This window comes from Chrysemys picta, chromosome 21, assembly GCF_011386835.1.
Source record: "Chrysemys picta bellii isolate R12L10 chromosome 21, ASM1138683v2, whole genome shotgun sequence".
Lineage (NCBI taxonomy): Eukaryota > Metazoa > Chordata > Testudines > Emydidae > Chrysemys > Chrysemys picta.
The window spans coordinates 18261448-18281910 of record NC_088811.1 but is presented as its reverse complement, the minus strand read 5'-3'; the positions used below and the strand labels follow the sequence as shown (position 1 = coordinate 18281910).

Here is a 20463-nt window from a genome sequence, read left to right as displayed (position 1 = left end):
ATTGGGAGCATAAGCTTTCGTGGGTAAGAACCTCATTTGCATCTGAAGAAGTGAAGTTCTTACCCACGAAAGCTTATGCTCCCAATACTTCTGTTAGTCTTAAAGGTGCCACAGGACCCTCTGTTACTTATTGCATATTCAGAAAACCAACCAGTGAAATGGTCAACTCCAGTCTGGAAGTTCCTTAATATGAGTAAATTAAATGCAAAAATCTCTAAATTTCCTGACTGCCTTCAATAAAATTAACAGATAAGGTTTTAATGCAGCTGGGAACTTGGAAAAGCATTGCTGAGTCTTAACAGACCAAACATGTCGGTATGTCCTGTTCCTTTACTCTACAGCCCATCATAACTCCCCTCCTGTGCTGAGCGCCCCCCTGAACAACAACACCTCCAGCATGGCACCAGTGTCTCCTTCACAGACTGTGGAGATGCCCCAGCCACGTCCTTTCCGCCTTGAGTCGCTTGACTTCACCACACCGTCCTCCAAAACAAAGCGCAAGAAGGGCAAAAACAGCTTCAGCAGCGACCCCTTCTGAGTGAAGTGGCCTCAGGTGAATACGGATCATTCTGATTGTACTGACCTTCATGGACTCCAGTCCCCTGTGGCCCCTGTCTGCTCAGATTGCAGCAACCTACCTTGGCAGTTACCCTCTTAACGATGTAGCATTTGGCGGCAGCAATCCTCTTATCACAGCGGCTTTTGGAAGGGACAGTTTGACTTTCCTTTGAGTTTAGGGTCAGTGGAGACAAATGCTGCTTCCAGGGGTTTTGAAGTCTGTAATGACAACTCCAGGTTCAAGCTGGGGCTGGCACATTCCTCCGTTACCTGTTTCCCTGCCACATGTGTGCAGCCAGCACTATATATTTAGTCTTCCATTCTGGTCACTGCCATGCCCAGCAGGTGGTGGGAAGTCAAACCTCTGTACTTGGACTAAAATCTTTAGGTGATGTGAGGAAATTCCTCAAAAAAAGCCTTAAAATCACTTTCCGTATTTCCCAATGCAAGTTTCCTAGACAGCGCTTACTTATTTCCTTTTGGATGTCACAGCCACAACTTGAGCTCATGCCCCATACAGAATTCTCCAGTCTTATTCCTCATTGCAATAAGACAGTGAGAGGTTCTGGCAGTATCACAACCATATCACAGCCATTTCTGCTTTTTCTTCTCTTGAGAGAGTCTGAAACTGACATCATTTCTGAGACACAAACTCAGTTCTCCAAGGAAATAGAGTTTGCACATTTATTCCCTGACTCCTCTAGATCAGATCAGAAACTGCAGTTCAGTGAGACAGTGGAAATGATTGCTCCTGTCCTTGTGTTCAAGATGTTAGTTTTGTACACTTTGTATGTTGACTGTTTATATTTTAGTCATTTATCTTATGTGCAGGACATCTGGTTAATGATCATAATACATTGCCTTTTAATGACAAACTCAGTCTGATTGCTGTTATCTTTACAGTTCGTGTTCCTTTGCATTTTTGCCAGATGTTGCATACATTGGCTACTGTCCCTGTAGTTGCAAAGCACTGGGTCAGGAGTGTCTTGCCCATCAGTTTTTGCTTCATAATCAGCAAAAGACACTGCCTACCCTAGCTGTCCTAGACAGTGAGACCTAGATGGCAGGGCATAGCTCGGCGAAGAGGAAAGGAACACATGCTGCAGCGTGGGTACGAGCAGTGGCAGGGGAAGTAAGCCCCTGGTGTTGGCAGCTAGAGCACAGTTTACAGTCCTGTTAGGACAGTACCAGTGTTGCCTACTCTCATGATTTTATTGCAAATCTTGCAATATCTGGTGCTTTCCATAAAGCTCCTGGAGTCATGTGATTACATGGGACTCTCAGCTTTATTTTAACAAGTAAGATTCTAACCTTCACAGTGGCAGCAGTATTGCTAAACCCAGATGTTCAAAAATCATGAGGTTGGCTTTCATAGCAGGAGATTATGTAAAAATAATATATTGTTTTCTTTTTATCGGCTTTCTGCTTTTTGAACCTTTAGGGTCCACTGGGGTCACATTATGACGCTTTCTCCACAGCCATGAGGAATAGAAACTTACTTTTAAGAATGAAGGCTGAAATCGTCACATAGCCACTTGACTCCAGGAGCTGGGGCTTTAAGGAAAACAGTCATTATCATGAGACTTGTGTCAAAATCAGGAGAGTTGGCAACAGCGACAGTAAAGGATTCCTGAAGGGCAGGGGCTGCAGAAGACAGAGACCCAAAGTTGTTGTTTTTTTTAAATCTCTTGCTTGGCATGCTTGGGCGTGGCTACTGCAGTAAGCCTGGGGCAGGAAGACAACCAGCCAAGGAGTGAGAGGAGGAGGAGGTGCAGAACCCGGGTGCAGATGCAGCCCGGCCTGGGCTGGGACCGCTGCTACCCCGTTGATGGGCCGCAGGGGGCGCTGGCTCGGAGGCGGTTTTAGCGCGCATGGGCGGGGCTCAGGGCGCCCTCTGAGGAAGGGCTGCCGGGCGGGGCCCGCTGTGTGGAGTTGTCTGTCTCTGATTGGGCCCCGCTGTCGAGGAGGCGGGCCTTCGGAGCTACTCCTCGGGCCCCGAGAGGAAGGGGTATGTGGGCCGGGTACCCGATCGCTTCCGGGTCACCGCTTGAGTCGGTTTGCGTGTCCCGCCTCTACGGGCAGAGCGGGTCGGTGATTGGCAGCGCGGCGAGGATCGCTTCCGGGTGAGGCTGGCCCCCCTAGGAGGAAGATGGAGGCAGCGGCCGCTCTCCCCTCAGGGCGGCTCCTGCTGCTGGTGCTAGTCGGGCTGGGCCTGGCCCAGGCGGACGGGGGGCCCCGCACCCTGGTGCTGCTGGAGAACATCAACCTGCGGGACACGCACTCGCTCTTCCTCCGGAGCCTGGCGGGTGAGGGCGGCGGAGCCCGGGGTCCGGGCGGGGGGTCATGGTCTGCGGGAGCGGCCAGGCCCGGGAGGAGCCTGGGTCTGTCCCGGTGCAGCTCCCGGCCCCACTTAGGGGTGCGCCTGCCTGGGGTGGCTGAGGGGCTCGGAGTCCTCTCGCGGGCTGGTTCTCTCCGGGTGCCACGCGGACCCCGTATCCTCCATCCAGCGGCGGCGGGGCTTGGTCACTGGGAAGTGCCACGTGTGTCAGTAAGGACGCGTGGGGGAAATGCTCCCTTGCTCTGTACCTGGGCTGCTGCTTGTCTCTCTTCTGGAGAGCGTCACGTTTGTTAGACTCACGTCTCCCGTTACTGGCTGCAGCCCCTGCTGCCCAGATCTCACTAGACCAGGGGTAGGCAACCTATGGCCGTTTTTCAGTGGCACTCACACTGCCTGGGTCCTGGCCACCGGTCCGGGGGGGCTCTGCATTTTAATTTAATTTTAAATGAAACTTCTTAAACATTTTAATAACCTTATTTACTTTACATACAACCATAGTTTAGTTATATAGTATAGACTTATAGTAAGAGACCTTCTAAAAACATTAAAATGTATTACAGGCATGTGAAACCTTAAATTAGAGTGAATAAATGAAGATTTGGCACACCACATTTGAAAGGTTGCCGACCCCTGTACTAGAGCATTTGCTTCTTTCCTGTGCGTGTTTCCCTCTCTGGTGTTCACATCATCCACAAGTTTTATCAGGGCTTGATTCACATCAAAGACGTGCATGAAAATGCTATTGAGAGCGCCGAGGTTCTTGTTTGTTTTTAATTTGGTTTGTCCAAAAAGTCCCCGTGTCCCCTGAGCACTGTGGATTAGATTGTAAGTACCAAGAAGTGTCACTGCTTGGAGACGGACAGGAACAATTCTGCAGACAGTGCTCACCGGAGTACTGAGGAAATAAGTGTATTGTGGAAGAGTAAAATGCTTGATTTAGATTTTTATGTAGCAACTTAAAAAGTATCCCAAGGAGTCTGGTGGCACCTTAACGACTAACAGATTTATTTGGGCATAAGCTTTTGTGGGTAAAAAACCCACTTCTTCAGCTGAATGACACCTTAAAAAGTATGGCAACTAGATGCTTAGATTGTAATGGGTAAGACTGAGTTAAGGGCCCTCTTATTTCATTTTCTAGCATGACCCGTCTTACACTTTTTTTAAATTAAAGTTGTCAAAGTATTCATGGCTATGATCTTTGTTTTCTGGGTGCAGATAGAGGCTTTGACCTCACCTTCAGGACTGCTGATGACCCTGGCCTGTCCCTCATAAAATATGGAGAATTTCTGTATGACAACTTGATTATTTTCTCCCCATCTGTAGAAGGTAAGAGATCCTTTTGCATAAAGGAAAAGACCCAGAAATTAAGTTGTGTAATACTCTGAGGCCCTTGGAGAAGACGCACTAGATCTGTAAAGTGCCTTGCAGATATTAGCTAACCTTCACAACACCCCTTTGAGGCTGGTCTTTTACTGTTCCAGTTTTCCAGACAGGGAGGCAAGAGACTTACTCAGGGTGAAACAATGAGTGGTGGCAGAGCTAGGCCTCATCCTGACTCCCAGTCTCCTGCTCTAACCATGAGAACGCTTTTCTTGGGTTTGATTAAAAACTGATCAAAGTATTCTTCTGACTTGCTTCATTTTGACATTGAGGTGGCTTTTGGGGCCTGTCCCTGAGATGTAGACTTACAGGTGTTATCTTCACTCATCATTGGGCAAACTGGCAGGAGCTGTGTGCATTCTAAGCAGTTAAATGGTCATCAGGCTGCTTCTAAAAAGCAGGGGAGGGGCAGAAGCCTGTAGAACAAAGAATAAGCACAAAAATATAGCTGGTTGCTTTGGACCTGCAATAGCAGCCACTGTTGGGTATCTATTTTCTGTAAACACCATTTCATTACCATTGTTTGCTGTGATACTAACTTATGTCTGTTAATAACTCTCAGCCTACTTTATAATCCTTGTGTTGTATCTAGAATTGTGGTATTGTGATTCAGTTAAAAAAAAATGTATTGAATATGTATTTTTGGAGCAGTGCTTCCATAGATTAACAAATGCACTGTTGTAAAATTCTGTAACTAAAAGATGGAATAACACTGTCGTTATTTAAAATGCCTTGACTTTAAGTGTAGTAGTAGTAATTGTTCTAATTCACACCAAAATATCTGGATTCTCTCTTTACCGCTATTAACAGCCTGAATCAGACTTGATGAGGGATTATTAATAGCAACCTTTTTGAAATACATCCCTTCAAGAAAGTGAGAGATCAGGTGATATTGGTGTGATGAGAGCCAAGAAAGACCTTCCAAAAGGAACACTCAGTTAGCAAGAGTGGAGAGCTAGCTGACTGTGTGTGAATGAAACTGAATAGTATAATCTATAGCCCCAGGTTATAGCACACTTAACTTCAGGTGAGCCTCAGAGAATGTGTCAGGTAACTTAATTTTGAACATTACTACTAGGACTGTGATATTGGAATCAGATCCTTATGAGAACTAACTACAGAGCTGTGCAAGAAGAAGCTAATGACTCATGATATGTAGGAACCCTTTTTAAACTACTTCAGAACTAAATTTTAGAGTGTAGCATACAGTGTCTTCCTCATGACCTGTTCTTAACCTCTGACTTACTCCACTTCTGTCCTTCTCTCGGTGTTCTGTTTTCTCTTTCACTTCCTTAATTAAGATATTGTAGAGTAAAGTTTTGGCTGTATCTCTTTCAACTTGCAGAGATGCATGTTTCTCTAAATTCATTTGCTTTCTCTTTATATATTGGTTATTGTTGCTATACTGAAGTTTAATTAAATTTGATTTTGTTAGAGAATGGAATGAGTGAGGTATTCCTCATCATTTTCCCAGGAATGCTTGCACTGGTGCCAGTTGTAATTCAACTTCTACAAGAAGGAATAATATTTCCTCTTGTTGACAGATATCTCTCTCTCAATCTCAATGCAGAGGTCTCTCACTATCTTTAAAATGTAGAATTTCTACCTGCAAACAGATAAGAATTGTATCTTGGGGTGGGGTGAGGAAGAAGCAAATCAACTACATGTAACCAAAAGAAATGTCTTTAAATGTGCCCAAACAAATAATAAAAAATTCATTGGCTATTTCTCTACAATGAGATTGAATGGCTAGTTCTATGCCTTTTAAAGGCTGGATTTTATGGCTTTTGCCTTCCTTCTGAAGGAATTAATCCTCCCTTAATCCGACCCTTTAATCTATGTTGGCCATAGGTGTATGTGGCTTCCGGATCCTGCTTGGGCACCTCCTGTGCCTATCACTCCAACACAGCTTCTCTATTAATTTGCCTCACCTCCCTTGTATTTCCCTCTCCTCCCTTGCTCCAAAGCACTGGTAAAATAGTTTGCTATCAGCTTCTTGAATCACTAATGTCTGGTGCATCTTTTCAGATTTTGGCGGAAACATCAATGTGGAGACAATTACTGCTTTCATCGATGGAGGCGGAAGTGTCCTTGTGGCTGCCAGTTCTGACATTGGTCAGTAACACCTGCATGCCAAACAAATGGGCGTAAATGTTGGCTTTTCATTTTATAGCTGCATAGTAAGAGTGTGCTGGATATAGAGAGCACAGATCAGTCCTGTAAGGGAAGGTGTCTTCCTTGTCATGGGAGCTCTTTAAAAAAGGTTGAAGCCAGAATTCTAAGGGGAACTTCAAAAGCTAAAACTAGACAGCACTCTGTGCATTCAAAACATGCTACAAACCTTCATCCTCACAATGCTCCAAGGGAATTGGTGGTAAAGAATAAAGGAATGCCTTAATTTCACTTTCCAAAGAAAGTTGAATTCAGCCAAGGGTTGTGTACTGAGTGCACCCAGCAGCATGGTTAGCAGGACATTAGCACATAAATCAGAGCTGTCCTTCGTTTTTATTTTGATTTTTAGTTGCTTTTGTGTCTTGTACATACTGTAAATTGGGAATCCACTTCTGTCTTTTTAGGTGATCCTCTGCGAGAGCTGGGCAGTGAGTGTGGAATAGAGTTTGATGAGGAAAGGACAGCAGTCATTGACCATCACAACTATGATATCTCAGACCCAGGCCAGGTAAAAGTCTAGACACTGAATTCTTTGGGTCTGTCCAGGGCTTGAGGAAACGTGTCTTAGCTAGTACATAGCTTCTGGGAAGGGTTTCTTTTATTTTTATTTATTTATTTATTTATTTATGCAGTTGGCTGGAAGGGCTGGAGACAAATCTTGTCTGTCATCTTCCTTTTTCTCTTCTTTCCCCTCCTACCCATGCTCATTCCAAAGATGGTTTTGAGTAGCAGCTGTAAATCTTATTGAATGACATGCTGGTTTTATTATTGCTCTTCTCTTTAAAGTGAGATTGCAATTTATCATGCACCTTTGATCTATGCCTAGACAACTTCTAACATTCCAGTCACATTGAGCAGTTAAAAACACCACCTGGAATAGTCAGGGGTTCACTGTATTGGATCTTGAACTCCTCGGGGGGGGTAGGAGATAGGAATTCCCCCTTTCTAGTGAAATATTTTATTTCTTTTTATTCATGATGGGTCAGGAGATAGGAATGTCATGCTTAATAGCCAAAAGGTAAACTCTAGCTCTAGACACAAGGACAAAGAGAGATCAATATAGAAAACTCTGTAGGAGTTTGTCAAATGTATGTGATACCTTGATTTTTCTGTCCTTGCATGGTCCATCTGGTTGGGTGCATGGTTCTGAAATATCATCTGTCTTTACAAGAGAAATACAAGATGTCCCAATAATGTCTGAGAGTTAAGAACATTGTAACATAGCTTTTCTGTAAAATATGTGGGGCACACACAATTCCCGATGGATGGGGGAAATCACCATTGCTTTGGGATGCCTATGTATCTTATTAGCAGTGCAGATTTTGAAAACTTTCCTTTTCTACTGTAACATCTTGTGCTCGCTATCAAACCAATCTTACGGAACTTATAGTAGGACTTGGAGATTCATAATTTGTAGCTAGATACGAGTTCTTCCCAGACAGTAGATAGTTGAAGGCCTATCCAATATCATTGAAAGAATAACTCTATAACAGCGGTTTTCAACCTTTTTTCATTGCAGACCCCTAAAAAATTTCAAGTGGAGTTGCGGACCCCTTTGGAAATTTTAGACTTAGTCTGCAGACCCCAGGTTGAAAACCACTGTTCTATAGTAACAGCCTTTCGTGCACCCCTTAGACATAGTCTGCGGTTGAAAACCACTGCTCTATAGGTTCATGAGGCCTTTGATTTCACGGTGGTGGTGGTGTTTAAACTCTCTTAATATGCTTAGTTCTTGGATTGGTACCTCTTCTAGTATGTTGTAATAGCTGAATACTTCCTGGTTTAAACAAAAAATTCTTTCAGTGGAAAAATGTAACTAAAACTTAGTACAATAAGCACAGTAACTACCCCTCTGGATACACAACTGTCCCTCAGAGAGGATTCTTCTGAGTGACTATAAGTTACATCACTATTTAATTATGGCAGCTCCTGACAACATGCTGCAAAGCTGTAAGCTTATTATTCCTTACTTAAGAACATCTTGTGTCCTAGAGCAAGGCCCTGCAGGCCAAGAGGAACCAAACTGCTCTAGGATGGGCTGTGCAAGTGTCACGGACTGAGGCTTTAGGCAGCAGCTGTCCCCCAGTATCTTCTGACACTTTGAAATGCAGATCCTTCCATGTTGTACTTCAGGGGTAGGCAACCTATGCACGCATGCCGAAGGCGGCACGCCAGCTGATTTTCAGTGGCACTCACAGTGCCCGGGTCCTGGCAACCAGTCTGAGAGGCTCTGCATTTTAATTTAATTTTAAATGAAGCTTCTTAAACATACAACAGTAGTTTAGTTATATATATTAGACTTACAGAAAGAGACCTTCTAAAAACGTTAAAATGTATTACTGGCCCTTGAAACCTTAAATCAGAGTGAATAAATGAAGACTCGGCACACCACTTCTGAAAGGTTGCTGACCCCTGTTGTACTTTCTTGACATGCTTTTTCTGATATGCTGAAATCCCTTCTACAGTGTTCACATTAGCTTGTGGCAGCAATCAGAACAAATAGGAACTAAAACACATGTTCCTGCAAGAGATCTGCATTTGTTGCCCTGGGATTTACCTTCCTTCTGATTTAAGCTTCCTAATATGCAACTCACAAGAAATTCTCACAAGAGAAAACCTGCTCTAAACTGTAATCAGCAGGGGCTGTTGTCTGTTCCCTGAGGGCTTCTAAGCATGTGCCCAGTTTCTTCTCCTGCTCTTACTCCTCCATCCCCTTGCCCCATGTTACAATTCTTCTTCCTGCCAAGAGGCCAGGTGAGACTCTGCAGAGCCAATTAACGCTACTTCAAAGTTCTGGAAGGGCAGCTGTAGAACATGAGGTGCTGTGTTGTGCAGATCACTAGCCATAGAGTGGCAAGCAGACACATGTTAACAAGTTCCTGGTGCATTAATTACAGTGTTCAGTAGCTTGTGAAAGCTTACCACAGGTCTCTTGTTTCCTCCCTGAAGCACACACTCATTGTCGCAGACTCTGAAAATCTACTGAAGGCTCCCACCATTGTGGGGAAAACTCCATTAAACCCTGTTCTCTTCCGAGGAGTTGGGTAAGTGAACTACGAGGCAAGGCTGGCAGTGGGGCTGTAACTGAGAACAAGAGGTCTCTGTTTGGATGGTGTAATAGGTCCTAGCCGGGGCTCGACCCTTCCGGGCAGGAGGGGGAGCCACACAGACTCACTATTGTGGGAACAAGCAGTCAGTTAGTCCCAAAACTCCGGCTCTTTGGTGCAGGGTCGGAGCAACCACAGTTAAAGCTCAGGCCCTTGTTTGCAGGGGCTGAGCAAGCAAGCAGTTCAGAGCCCAGGCCCTGGATCAGGGCGGGGCAAACACAGTTAGCTCAGGCCCTTGTTTGCAGGGGCTGAGCGAGCAGACAGTTCAGAGCCCAGGCCCTGGATCAGGGCGGGGCAAACAGTTAGCTCAGGCCCTTGTTTGCAGGGGCTGAGCGAGCAGACAGTTCAGAGCCCAGGATATGCCTAGGCTGCGGTAGCCGAACGTTGGGTGAGGGGGAAGCCTGCCACCCGTGCGGAGGGTGGCAGGGGGGGACGCAGGCCCACCCACTCCACTGCGTTCCAGCCCGGGGCCCTAACAGCGGTTGCTGCCGCTGCTGGTCAGTGGGGTATCCAGACCGCAACACACTGACATAGGCTCACACTCTGTTACAGCCGGACCGGGGTCAGCTACCCTCGGGCTACTTCCACGATCCCCCTCAAAGCCTACCTCATTCGTCGCGCCGGGATCGGGCCAGTCCATCTGCATGGGCTCCTCTCTGCCCGGGCTCGGTGGCAAGTCCGGTAGCTCTGCCGGAAAGTCAGGCCAACGGTCCTCAGGCGGCTCCTCTGGGTAGCAGCAGGGGCGGAGGGGTTCGGGTACAGTCTCACCCTCAGGGTTGGTGGGGTGCGGTTCCCAGGGATTCTCCCAGTGATGGGAGCGGACGGGCTCCGGCGGCTCCTCCTCGTAGCGTGCCCGGGGTAGCTCAGGCCAGCTAGGGTCCAGGCCTCGGTCTTCGGCAGTCTCCTGGCCGGGAGCTCCCGGCCGCACGTCTGCTCCCTGTGGTGGCTGGCCGCCGACTGAGCTCTGGTGGCCGGCCTTTATACTTCCTGTCCCGCCCCCTTGACTTCCGGGGGGCGGGGACAGGTGGTGGTGGTCCCACCCACTCTGGTGCCTGCACGTGGGCTCCCTCTTCTGGGCAGGAGGGGAGCCACACCGACTCACTACAGATGGGTTTCTTGCCACAATCTTCCCTCCAGATAGGTTATAAGCCTAGGTCTGGGGTAGGCGCTATTATAAACAAAGCATCATAGGCTGGTTTTTGGTTTCTTCAGTTGAGATGCAACAGGCATTTGGTCCTTTAACAGGATGGAATTGTGGGGAGGGTGGCTGAGGGCAGGCAAGAAAGGCGCAGACTTCATGCTGGTTAGGTAATCAAAGGCTATTCCTCATCTCTCAATCTAGTTATAAACTTCCTTGAAACAAAACTTTTAATACAGTAACTCCTCACTTAAAGTTGTCCCGGTTAATGTTATTTCGTTGTTACGTTGCTGATCAATTAGGGAACATGCTCATTTAAAGTTGTGTAATGCTCGTCGTTTGGCAGCCGCCTGCTTTGTCTACTGCTTGCAGGAAGAGCAGCCCGTTGCAGCTAGCTGGTGGGGGCTTGGAACCAGGATGGACCGGCAGCCCCCCATGAGCTCCCCGCTCCCCTAAGTTCCCTGTGCAGCAGCTGCCTGCAGTTCAGCTGTGTCCCTCCCCCCCACTGCCATGTGCTGCTCCTGTCCTCTGCCTTGGAGCTGCTCCCCGAGACTCCTGCTTGCTGTACCGGAGGGGGAAAGGAAGGAAGACGGGGGCTAATAGGGTGTCCCCCTGCTCCTGCACCCTGCTTACCCTATCTTCCATAGAGCAGGGCTCAGGACCGAGGGAGCTTATAGCAGCTGCGGCCTAATTAACAAGGCAGTGTACCTAAGGGAAATGCCCATATCTCCCTCCATTCCTGCTGCCTTGCAGAGTGAGTGAGTTAACTCTTGAGGGCTCAGCCAATTGCTAGTTCATCATTTAGCAGTAAGGGAAATATCCCACCCTCTGACTCCTCCACCTCCATCAAGCTTCTCAATCATCATCACTGTGTACCAGTATTCAATTGTTTGTTTAAAACTTATACTGTGTGTGTGTGTGTGTGTGTGTATATATACACACACACACACACACACAAATAGTCTTTTGTCTGGTGGAAAAAAATTCCCTGGAACCTAACCCCCTCATTTATGGGGAATTGGATTTGCTTAATATCGTTTCGCTTAAAGTCGCATTTTTCAGGAACATAACTACAATGTTAAGTGAGGAGTTACTGTATTTTACTTCTTCCTGTTTACTCTGTTTCTCTCTACTTGGACAAGTAAAGTATCCATTCACTTCCCTGTTCTCATGTACTCATGTTTGTTTAAACTATTTGTATTTGAATTTAGAACATAGAAGCACTTCTGTTGATGTCAAGTTTTGTAAAGGGTTGTTCTTAAAGGAAACTTCAGTCTTTGATGTGATAGCATTTCTTTAAACAACTGTGAATAGTTATGCTATTTTAAAGTCATCAGTTGATATAAAATTAATTGGGCCTGATTGACTTCAGTGTGTGTTTTGCCACTAATTTCAGGAGGAGCTGAGTCAATCCCATGGTTCTCAACCTCTGTGAATTTCATATATGTTAGCAGACTACAATCAGAATTTAGTGCACACTAATCTTCTTGGGCAGGTATCTCAGGTTTGACCAGCTTTCAGGTGTCTTCCTGGTACTTTGATTGTGTCTCTCTCACCACAGGATGGTGGCTGATCCTGATAACCCTCTGGTACTAGATATCTTGACGGGCTCCTCTACATCTTACTCCTTCTTCCCAGATAAGCCCATCACACAGGTATGCACAGTTATCTTTGTCCTCTTTTGCTTCTAATCCTATGGAATTAATTACCTCTCTTTCAACAGTTTAAAAATGGATCAAGAGACTTAACTCAAGTCCCTCTTATATTCTGTGTCAAATACTTATGGGTTTTTTCAAAGCTCCAGTCCATGGTCTCTTAGTACTATATATTTTCTAATATTATCATGGAAATCTTTCTTACTTGCAGTTTCATTGGCTCCACATGGAAAAAGCCTAACAAGACTGCATTGGAAGAAATATCAGCTCTCAACTTTGATACTGTTTGGCTGTATCAAAGGGGCTGAATTCAGACTGGTGATGTAGAAGCAAAAGGCTCTCAATCCCACTGCTACTGTGGCAGGCAATAGAATTTGAAGCCTTTTTCCTCTAAGATGCTGGTAGAATTTGGACCACGTTGGTAGTAATTGAAAGCTCTGTCCATCTTCCAGCAGGACTGTGACCAGTGTGAAATGAGGTGGTTCTTCTGTTTAGTTTGGAGGCTCTGTAGCTTCAAGGGGTTAAAAAAGATGCTGTTGCATCTCCCAGAATCTGCCAACTGCGTGTCTCAGCTGTGTTGAAGCCTCATGCTTCTCTCCACTTGGGTAGTGCAGTAATCTGCAAAAATGCATTCTGTGCCATGTCTTATTTGACATGATGAAAATGTAGAGAAAAATAATAAGCTGGGAGTTGGCATGAGTGGGACTTAACTGACAGCAAACGTGTTCAACTTCTGTCTGCTTAACAGGCTCTTCCATAATGGGTATTTGAACAGGCAGACGAGTAGTTTAAACATTCCCTTTAATTAGGCTTGTGAGGTTTGACAAGACTTTTGACAAGACGATAATAACTTGGATTGTACTTGTTTGGCCCCAGCCAGGCCTAGCAGCAAAGTTAAAGATCATCCAATATCATTTAATTTTCAGACGTTTCCCTGCTACTATTAACTATTTAAACCCCATGGATAATACTGCCTTGCTAGTTTCAGTTCTTGCCTAATAAAGCAGCGTAAATCCCTGATGCCTTCTTTCCATATATATATTAAACATGAGAGTTTCTGGTTACTTTTTCTTGCCATGTGATTTGAGCATGTCATCCCTGTACCTTTTTTTCTCTTCACGATGTTTGTTTGTGGTATTTGTTTAGCAAATAAGAATCTAGGCTTACTATGTGTCTTGTCTGTACAGTACCCAGCCCATTGGGGTCCCTATCTCAGTTGGGGCCTCAAGGTGCTACTATAATACAAATCATTAGTGCTGATTGAACTCTATTCTTGTCCAATTTCAGTACCCTCATGCTGTTGGGAAGAATACACTTTTGATTGCTGGTCTCCAGGCCAGGAACAACGCCCGTGTCGTTTTCAGTGGCTCCTTGGATTTCTTCAGCGATGCTTTCTTCAACTCTGCTGTGCAGAAAGCTACACCTGGCTCTCAGAGGTGCACTAGCTTAACATGGTCTTCTGTAGGTAGGGTGGGCTATTCAGGCTTTTCTGTCCAAGTGGTCTGGGTACCTCTTTGATCAAGGAATCCCTAGCAGGTGATGAGAATGAATTGTGTCAAAGATGACTGATGGGAATATACTGAATACTGTCATAACTATCCAGCCCTGCTACTGTAAAATCTACACTGTTTAGGTTATAATAACTTCCTTTAAGTGCAGTGCAAATTGTCAAGCTGGCTAACCCATATAGCTGTCTCCTGTCCTTATAGATACCCTGATGAAAGGTGTATGAGAAGCAGTTTCTGCATCCATTTTATTCAGACAAGCTATGAACACAATTCATAATGTGGGCACAGCTCCTACTTGGAAATTTTGACATAGAATATTATACTCTGAGCATTGATATATATCAGATCAGTGAGCAAGTTGGAAACCTGGGCACTGACTTCCTTTCAGTGCTGATCTGTTAAAATGTTTCACTGTATTTTTAAGCAACTACCTAGAAGACCTAGTAGATAGTTGGGGTCTAAAGATCAGTCTTACGGGAAAACTTTCAAGTAATGTGATCATTTAAAATGGGTGCTGATTTTCTGATATGGCACTTAGTTTTTGGAGAAACTTCATAGGATACCTGACCGAAAAAATATTTGGTGCTATGAATGCCCTCCAGTGCAGTCTCCGTGCTTTGTTCTCAACCTCTCACCATCTCTAGGTACTCTCAGACGGGTAACTACGAGCTCGCTATTGCCTTGTCCCGCTGGGTATTCAAGGAAGAGGGTGTGCTGCGGGTTGGAGAGGTATCTCACCATCGTGTAGGGGAGAGATCACCACCTAATGCCTACACTGTCACCGACCTCGTGGTAAGACTGATTGTAGGAAAATGAGTCAAATAGACTTGTGCAGAGAGAATGTACTCTTGTTTGTTGGGCTAAGAGTGTGGTGGAAGCAGACTTATCTCCTCTTTTCTGGTTGGAAAGATGATGGTTGGCACCCAGGGCCTCACCAGCCAAGGTGCGAAATTTCAGAGGCCATGAGGAAATATAACACGGTGGGGGTTTTCTTCCTCTAAATTGTAGGAACCATCCCCTTCTTGACAGTGTTTCTCCACTAATGTGGAGGCAGTGTCTACCTAACCTTTAGTTCCTACATGTAACTTTCACTTAATACTAAATGTCAGACTGCTCATGGCTCATACTTGAGTATCATTCAATATTAAGTGGCGGCAGTGGCCAACTCTGGAGAAGTCTGTGTTCTGTTATCTTAAGTATTATCTAAGCTTACTAAGGAGGGGTTGGTTATCCTTGCAAATGGTTTCTCTTAAGTCATGAATCTTCTTGATAAACCGGTATCTGAGCCTGATCAAAAGTACGTGCTGGAATTTTAGCTTCCCTATTACCTCCATTTCACTCAGATTCGTGATGCCAAGCTTCATTATACGAAAACAGTACATTGGCAAGCCTGAGATACCTTGTGCTTTGAATAGAAATTGCAGCTATATATTGTGGGGGGGAGGGAGGGAGGAGAGAGCTTAGCATGCCTAAAGAGTTTAAGTATAGCACTCTCAAATTCAAGTCAATTCTACATTGATGTGCCCACTCACTGATTTGCTACTGAGTATTGGCTTGATTTTCAGTGCATGGTAGCTCAACTGCATTTCCAAGTGTGGAAACTCACTTGGACTCTTATTTTGGAAACAGCAGTTACTGGAAAATTCCCTGTTGTCCCCCTTGATTTCGTGGAAAGTGGAGTTCATAGTTTAGGATTGAGATTTCAGGTATCACTCTTAGCTCATTGATAGGGCCCTACCAAATTCATGGTCCATTTTAGTCAATTTTGCATTCTCAGGTATTCATGTTTTCGGATGGAGGGTCCTGATCCAAATGTGGTTGTTTGGTGTGGGGGGGGGGGCGCGCTCACGGGATTGCCACCCTCACTTCGGTGCTGCCTTCAGGACTGTGTGCAGCTGCGGAGCTTCCTACAGCCGGGGGAGATAGCTGGAGCTGAGTCTGGTCCCCTCCCAAGAGTGGCCATTCAGGGGAAGAGGGTGTCCTGTCCCTCCCCAGACTAGCAGCTTGAGCCCAGTGAATTGTAGGAGCTCCCGACTGGGGTGTCCCCAGCCCTGCCCCTCCCCTCCAATAACTACATTTAACGGGGGAGATCTGATTTCACGGTCCATGACATGTTTTTCACAGCTGTGACTTTGGTAGGGCCCTACTCATTAACAATGTGTCCTCTTCCTTTATGCCTCTGTTAATGCAGCGTGCATTTGTATGTTACAGGAGTACAACATTGTGATTGAAAAGCTCTCTGACGGGAAGTGGGTCCCCTTTGATGGAGATGATATTCAGCTGGAGTTTGTCCGCATTGATCCATTTGTAAGGACTTTTCTGAAGAAAAATGGTAGGTCTCCTGTCGGACAATTAATGTTTCCTGCCCTAGGGCTTTGTTAACAATAACAAAAGACTGGGTGTTGACTTCTTCCCCCACCACTGAAACTCACCTCGCTCATATATACTGACTTGGAACACTACGGTTCTTCTGAGCAGGTAGTGTACAGAATCACTGGGGGAAGCATGCTCCACTGTTAAGAGGAAGGGTGCACTTCACACAGCTCTCCTACAGCTCCTTCTTCCAGTGGAGCAGCTTTGGGTTCCAGAGGCTAGTCTTCCGTCTGGATGAAAAGCGCCACAAAGTGGGTTTGGGGGAGACCGAGGGCCATGACCAATGAAAGGAGGTGAGGAAAGAACTTCCAATGAGGCTCTTAACTCCTAATGCTCTTGTTCTATTTACTGTGTAATTTAAATGACTTTGCCTCTCTCCTAGGTGGCAGATACAGTGTGCAGTTCAAGTTGCCGGATGTCTATGGAGTGTTTCAGTTTAAAGTGGACTATAACCGGCTGGGATACACCCACCTGTACTCCTCTACACAGGTAAATAGTGTGAATTATCTTGTCTGTGTGGTAGGAAATGTAAGAGTACTGGTTGAGATTTCAAGTCAGGTACTTAAACTTTGCAAATGGGCTGGTAATCTTAATTACCGTGTAGTTGCATCCAGCCTTCCTTTGTGTGTGGAATGGATTTACAAGCTATCTTTGTTACCATCTTCAGTTCTATTTAGAAAGGCCTGGAAATAAGCCTTTGTAGAAAGCGTTTTACCTTCAAACACATTCTTGTCTCTTAAGGCGGTGTTGGACACCTGCCAGGGCTGCCTGCACTGAGGCTTAAGGTTTGCTGACATGCTTCTACAGAAGTTGAGGATTTGGAGCTTAAAACTCTAGTTTAAAAATAAGAGATAATAGAACCACTTCTAGGAGCTCTCGTACATTTACCTTCCCAGGAAGGTAATCTGGTTCTACAGTCATCTGAGTGGGGCATAGTCTGTGTCAAGGTTCCTTCCCCACTCTGAACTCTAGGGTACAGATGTGGGGACCTGCATGAGAACCTCTAAGCTTAACTACCAGCTTAGATCTGGTTTTGCTGCCACCACTCAAATTATTTGAGTTATTTGGGAAACTCTGTCTACCTCCCCTCACAGAATATCTCCCTCCCAAGTATTATAACCCTTCCCTGGGTAGCCTTGAGATACTTTTCCACCAATTTCCTGGTGAACACCGATTCAACTCCCTTGGATCTTAAAACAAGGAGAAATCAATCAGGTTCTTAAAAAGAAGGCTTTTAGTTAAAGAAAGAAAGGTAAAAATCATCTCTCTAAAATCAGAATGAATCTGATTACCCTGTAAAGTTATTTTCCAAAGAGCCCAGAGGAACCCCTCTAGCCTTTAGGTTCAAAATTACAGTAAACAGAGGTAAACACTCTAGCAAAAGGAACATTTACAATATGAGAAAATAAAGATAAAACTAACACGCCATGCCTGGCTTTTACTTACAAGTTTGAAATATGAGAGACTTGTTCAGAAAGATTTGGAGAGCATGGATTGATGTCTGGTCCCTCTTAGTCCCAAGAGTGAACAACCCCCAAAACAAAGAGCACAAACAAAAGCCTTCTCCCCCTCCCCCCCCCAAGATCTGAAAGTATCTTGTCCCCTTATTGGTCCTTTGGGTCAGGTGTCAGCCAGGTTACCTGAGCTTCTTAACCCTTTACAGGTAAAAGGATTTTGGTGTCTCTGGCCAGGAGGGATTTTATAGTATTGTACACAGGAGGGCTGTTACCCTTCCCTTTATAGTTATGACAGTCAGAATGGGTGTGTAAGTTAAATAACACATCTAGAGCTGAGAGAGTCCTGCTACACAGAGGACTGAATGACCTCATCTCCTGTGAACCTGTTCTTGTGTTCTCTTCTCTCCCAGGTGTCTGTGCGTCCCCTCCAGCACACACAGTATGAGCGTTTTATCCCCTCAGCATATCCATATTATGCCAGCGCCTTCTCCATGATGATAGGCCTCTTCATGTTCAGCATCGTCTTCTTGCACATGAAGGAGAAGGAGAAATCTGACTGAGGTCTCTCAGCAGGAGAAAGAGCCCTCGTTCAAGACATTGGCTCCATATGAAGACTGGCAGCACTCAGGGCACAGATTATAAATGTTTGGGGACTGGAACCCTCAGCTGGTAGGAGCCAGATGAGCTATGGGGATTTTTGAGACTAGAGTGACTAGTGGGAGAGAAATTGAAAACTTCTATGTCTGAGAGGAAGCCACTGATGTCCCCAAGAGATCAAAATGTATGGCAGTGCCAATATTTGTTTTCGGGGTTTTTTCATGAAACACCATTTTATTATTTCCACCCCTTCTCAGAAAGGCTCTTGCCTCAAACTTGTTCTCATTTCCAGAATAAAGATTTGTTCCTCTCACCTTCTGCTGAAGTTTCTGACTTTTGTCATTAGACATTCGGCTGCATGTGTGTTCTCCCTGTATGCTGCCCCAGCTCTGCGCAGACAGCTGGCACAGCAGACCTCGAGCAAACCGTCCAATGACCACAAGATCCGTTAAGGTACAAAGGCACCAGGCCAGGTTTGTCGACAAAGCACAGTAATAGCGCGTGGCAGACTCTACAAGGATACTAAGACATGTATGTCTGTGACAATGGACGCAGCTCAGTGAAGGACAGGACCATCCATTTCCCCCCTTGCCTGGACCAAGGTACTCCCTCTGAGATGCATCTTTATACCCTGATACAAACAAGCTAATACTGTCATCCTGATCTTATCTTTTAAGAGGGGTCAGTGTGTTCCTGTTATCCTTGGGGAATATTTTTGTACCATCCTTGATAGCGGGATGTGTTTGCATAAGTACTCTGTGCTTAGCACTTCTTAGGAATGTGTACTTCTGAAATAGCCCTGTTCTTGCCAGATTGCATGATTGCCAGATTGCATGCCTCATACCAGGCCTCTGACGCAAGGACTTACGTCTCAGGCTCTCTTCCTACTACAGTCATGTGAGGTTTCCTAGAGAGGAACACATTTTTTACATACAATAAATCTAGGACTGGTTCTAAATTGGCTATATGAACTCTATATCAGAAGCTAAACACCTTGCGAGTGTTGGGAAACTATTTGAAATGGGACAATGAAATAGAATCATAAGACTGGAAGAGACCTTGAGAGGTCATCTAGTCCAGTCCCCTGCACTCATGGCAGAGCTAAGTATTATCTAGACCATCCCTGACAGGTGTTTTGTCTAACCTGCTCTTAAAAATCTCCAGTGATGGAGACTCCACAACTGTCATAGGCAGTTTATTCCAGTGCTTTTACCCCGACAGTTAGTAAGTTTTTCCTAATGTCCAACTTAAACCTCCCTTGCTACAATTTAAGCCCATTGCTTCTTGTCCTATCCTCAGAGGTTAAGAAACAATTTTTCTCCCTCCTCCTTGTAACAACCCTTTATGTACTTGAAAACTATCATGTCCCCCCTCAGTCTTCTCTTTTCCAGACTAAATAAAACATGGATATTGCCATATTGTAGGGAGATGGCCCTGTCTCAAGAGGTAATGTTGCAGTGAGGTTCCCGTTATAAGGCTATATTTATTATTTTGCATCTGTGGTCAGAGGGGAGTTTTCTGGTAAAACAAACAATTCAGACAAACTTTCTGAGGTGGGTCTTGAAGGATGGATGTAATACACTTGGTATCTTTTTTTCCTCTGACATACTGATCTAGAAACGAGTCTGAGCGCTAGCGCATAGAACCATATTGGAGAATGCCTCAGAGAGGGTGTGATAACTTCATCAGCTGCTGCCAGAGTTCCAAGTTCTCCAAAGATCTGAAGAGCTAAATGTAGTGGAGAAGGGGAAGCTTCCAACACCTTCTTGCCAAAAAACCAGCCTGCTGTAATCAATTGGGGGGGAAAACCCAACTACCCTCCTTCCCTCTGCAGCAGTTTAGAGATCCTAACTCACCCGCTTCTGATAGCCAACATCAACACTCTCCTTCCTAGGGCAGAGGGGCAACAGCTTCCACTCTCTGCACTCTTGTTCCTGCATGATGTGGCTGTTGTGACTGTGGCAGCACGGCCACCCCCAGAGAAACTGTCAACCTCTCATAGTGTCATTTTTCCTCTACAGATGCCATATCCTGATGATGGCAAGTGTCTCAGGATTGCTTTTGTAGCTATTTTTTTTAATCGGCAATTCCTAATTTTCCATATGTTTCTTTTGCAAGGAAGGCACTTAATCTTCTTCTGACATTCAAAAGTCTCAAAGTACACAAAATATTAAGGAATT

General features: G+C 45.2%; 2 protein-coding genes across 7 annotated transcripts in view; both read left to right on the top strand.

Moving 5' to 3' along the window:
• KIF17 (kinesin family member 17) overlaps positions 1 to 1433 on the top strand; it is a 42785-nt gene extending 41352 nt beyond the window's left edge. For all 6 annotated transcript variants that reach the window (XR_010594280.1, XR_010594279.1, XM_008169816.4 and 3 more), the window contains exon 14: positions 342 to 1433. Coding sequence is in view for 4 of the 6 variants with exons in the window: in XM_008169816.4 (XP_008168038.2) it covers positions 342 to 538 (197 nt within the window). In the remaining 2 variants the exon portion in view is untranslated. The remainder of the gene's footprint in view (positions 1 to 341) is intronic.
• Positions 1434 to 2632: 1199 nt separating this feature from the next.
• DDOST (dolichyl-diphosphooligosaccharide--protein glycosyltransferase non-catalytic subunit) lies at positions 2633 to 18596 on the top strand. The gene is made up of 11 exons (XM_008169821.4): positions 2633 to 2864; positions 4112 to 4222; positions 6305 to 6391; positions 6853 to 6956; positions 9398 to 9492; positions 12255 to 12348; positions 13636 to 13784; positions 14501 to 14648; positions 16068 to 16188; positions 16612 to 16718; positions 18097 to 18596. The coding sequence occupies exons 1-11, from the start codon at positions 2708 to 2710 to the stop codon at positions 18244 to 18246; spliced, it is 1323 nt and encodes a 440-aa protein (XP_008168043.2). The 5' UTR covers positions 2633 to 2707; the 3' UTR covers positions 18247 to 18596.
• Positions 18597 to 20463: the final 1867 nt, after the last annotated feature.

What these genes read in the sequence shown, in the direction of transcription:
- DDOST (XM_008169821.4), top strand. Translation starts at nt 2,708, where the DNA reads ATGGAGGCAGCGGCCGCTCTCCCCTCAGGGCGGCTCCTGCTGCTGGTG. An exon ending in CAGATAAGCCCATCACACAG is followed by an intron (nt 12,349 to 13,635) that starts GTATGCACAGTT and finishes GTCCAATTTCAG; the next exon opens with TACCCTCATGCTGTTGGGAA. An exon ending in GCTACACCTGGCTCTCAGAG is followed by an intron (nt 13,785 to 14,500) that starts GTGCACTAGCTT and finishes CACCATCTCTAG; the next exon opens with GTACTCTCAGACGGGTAACT.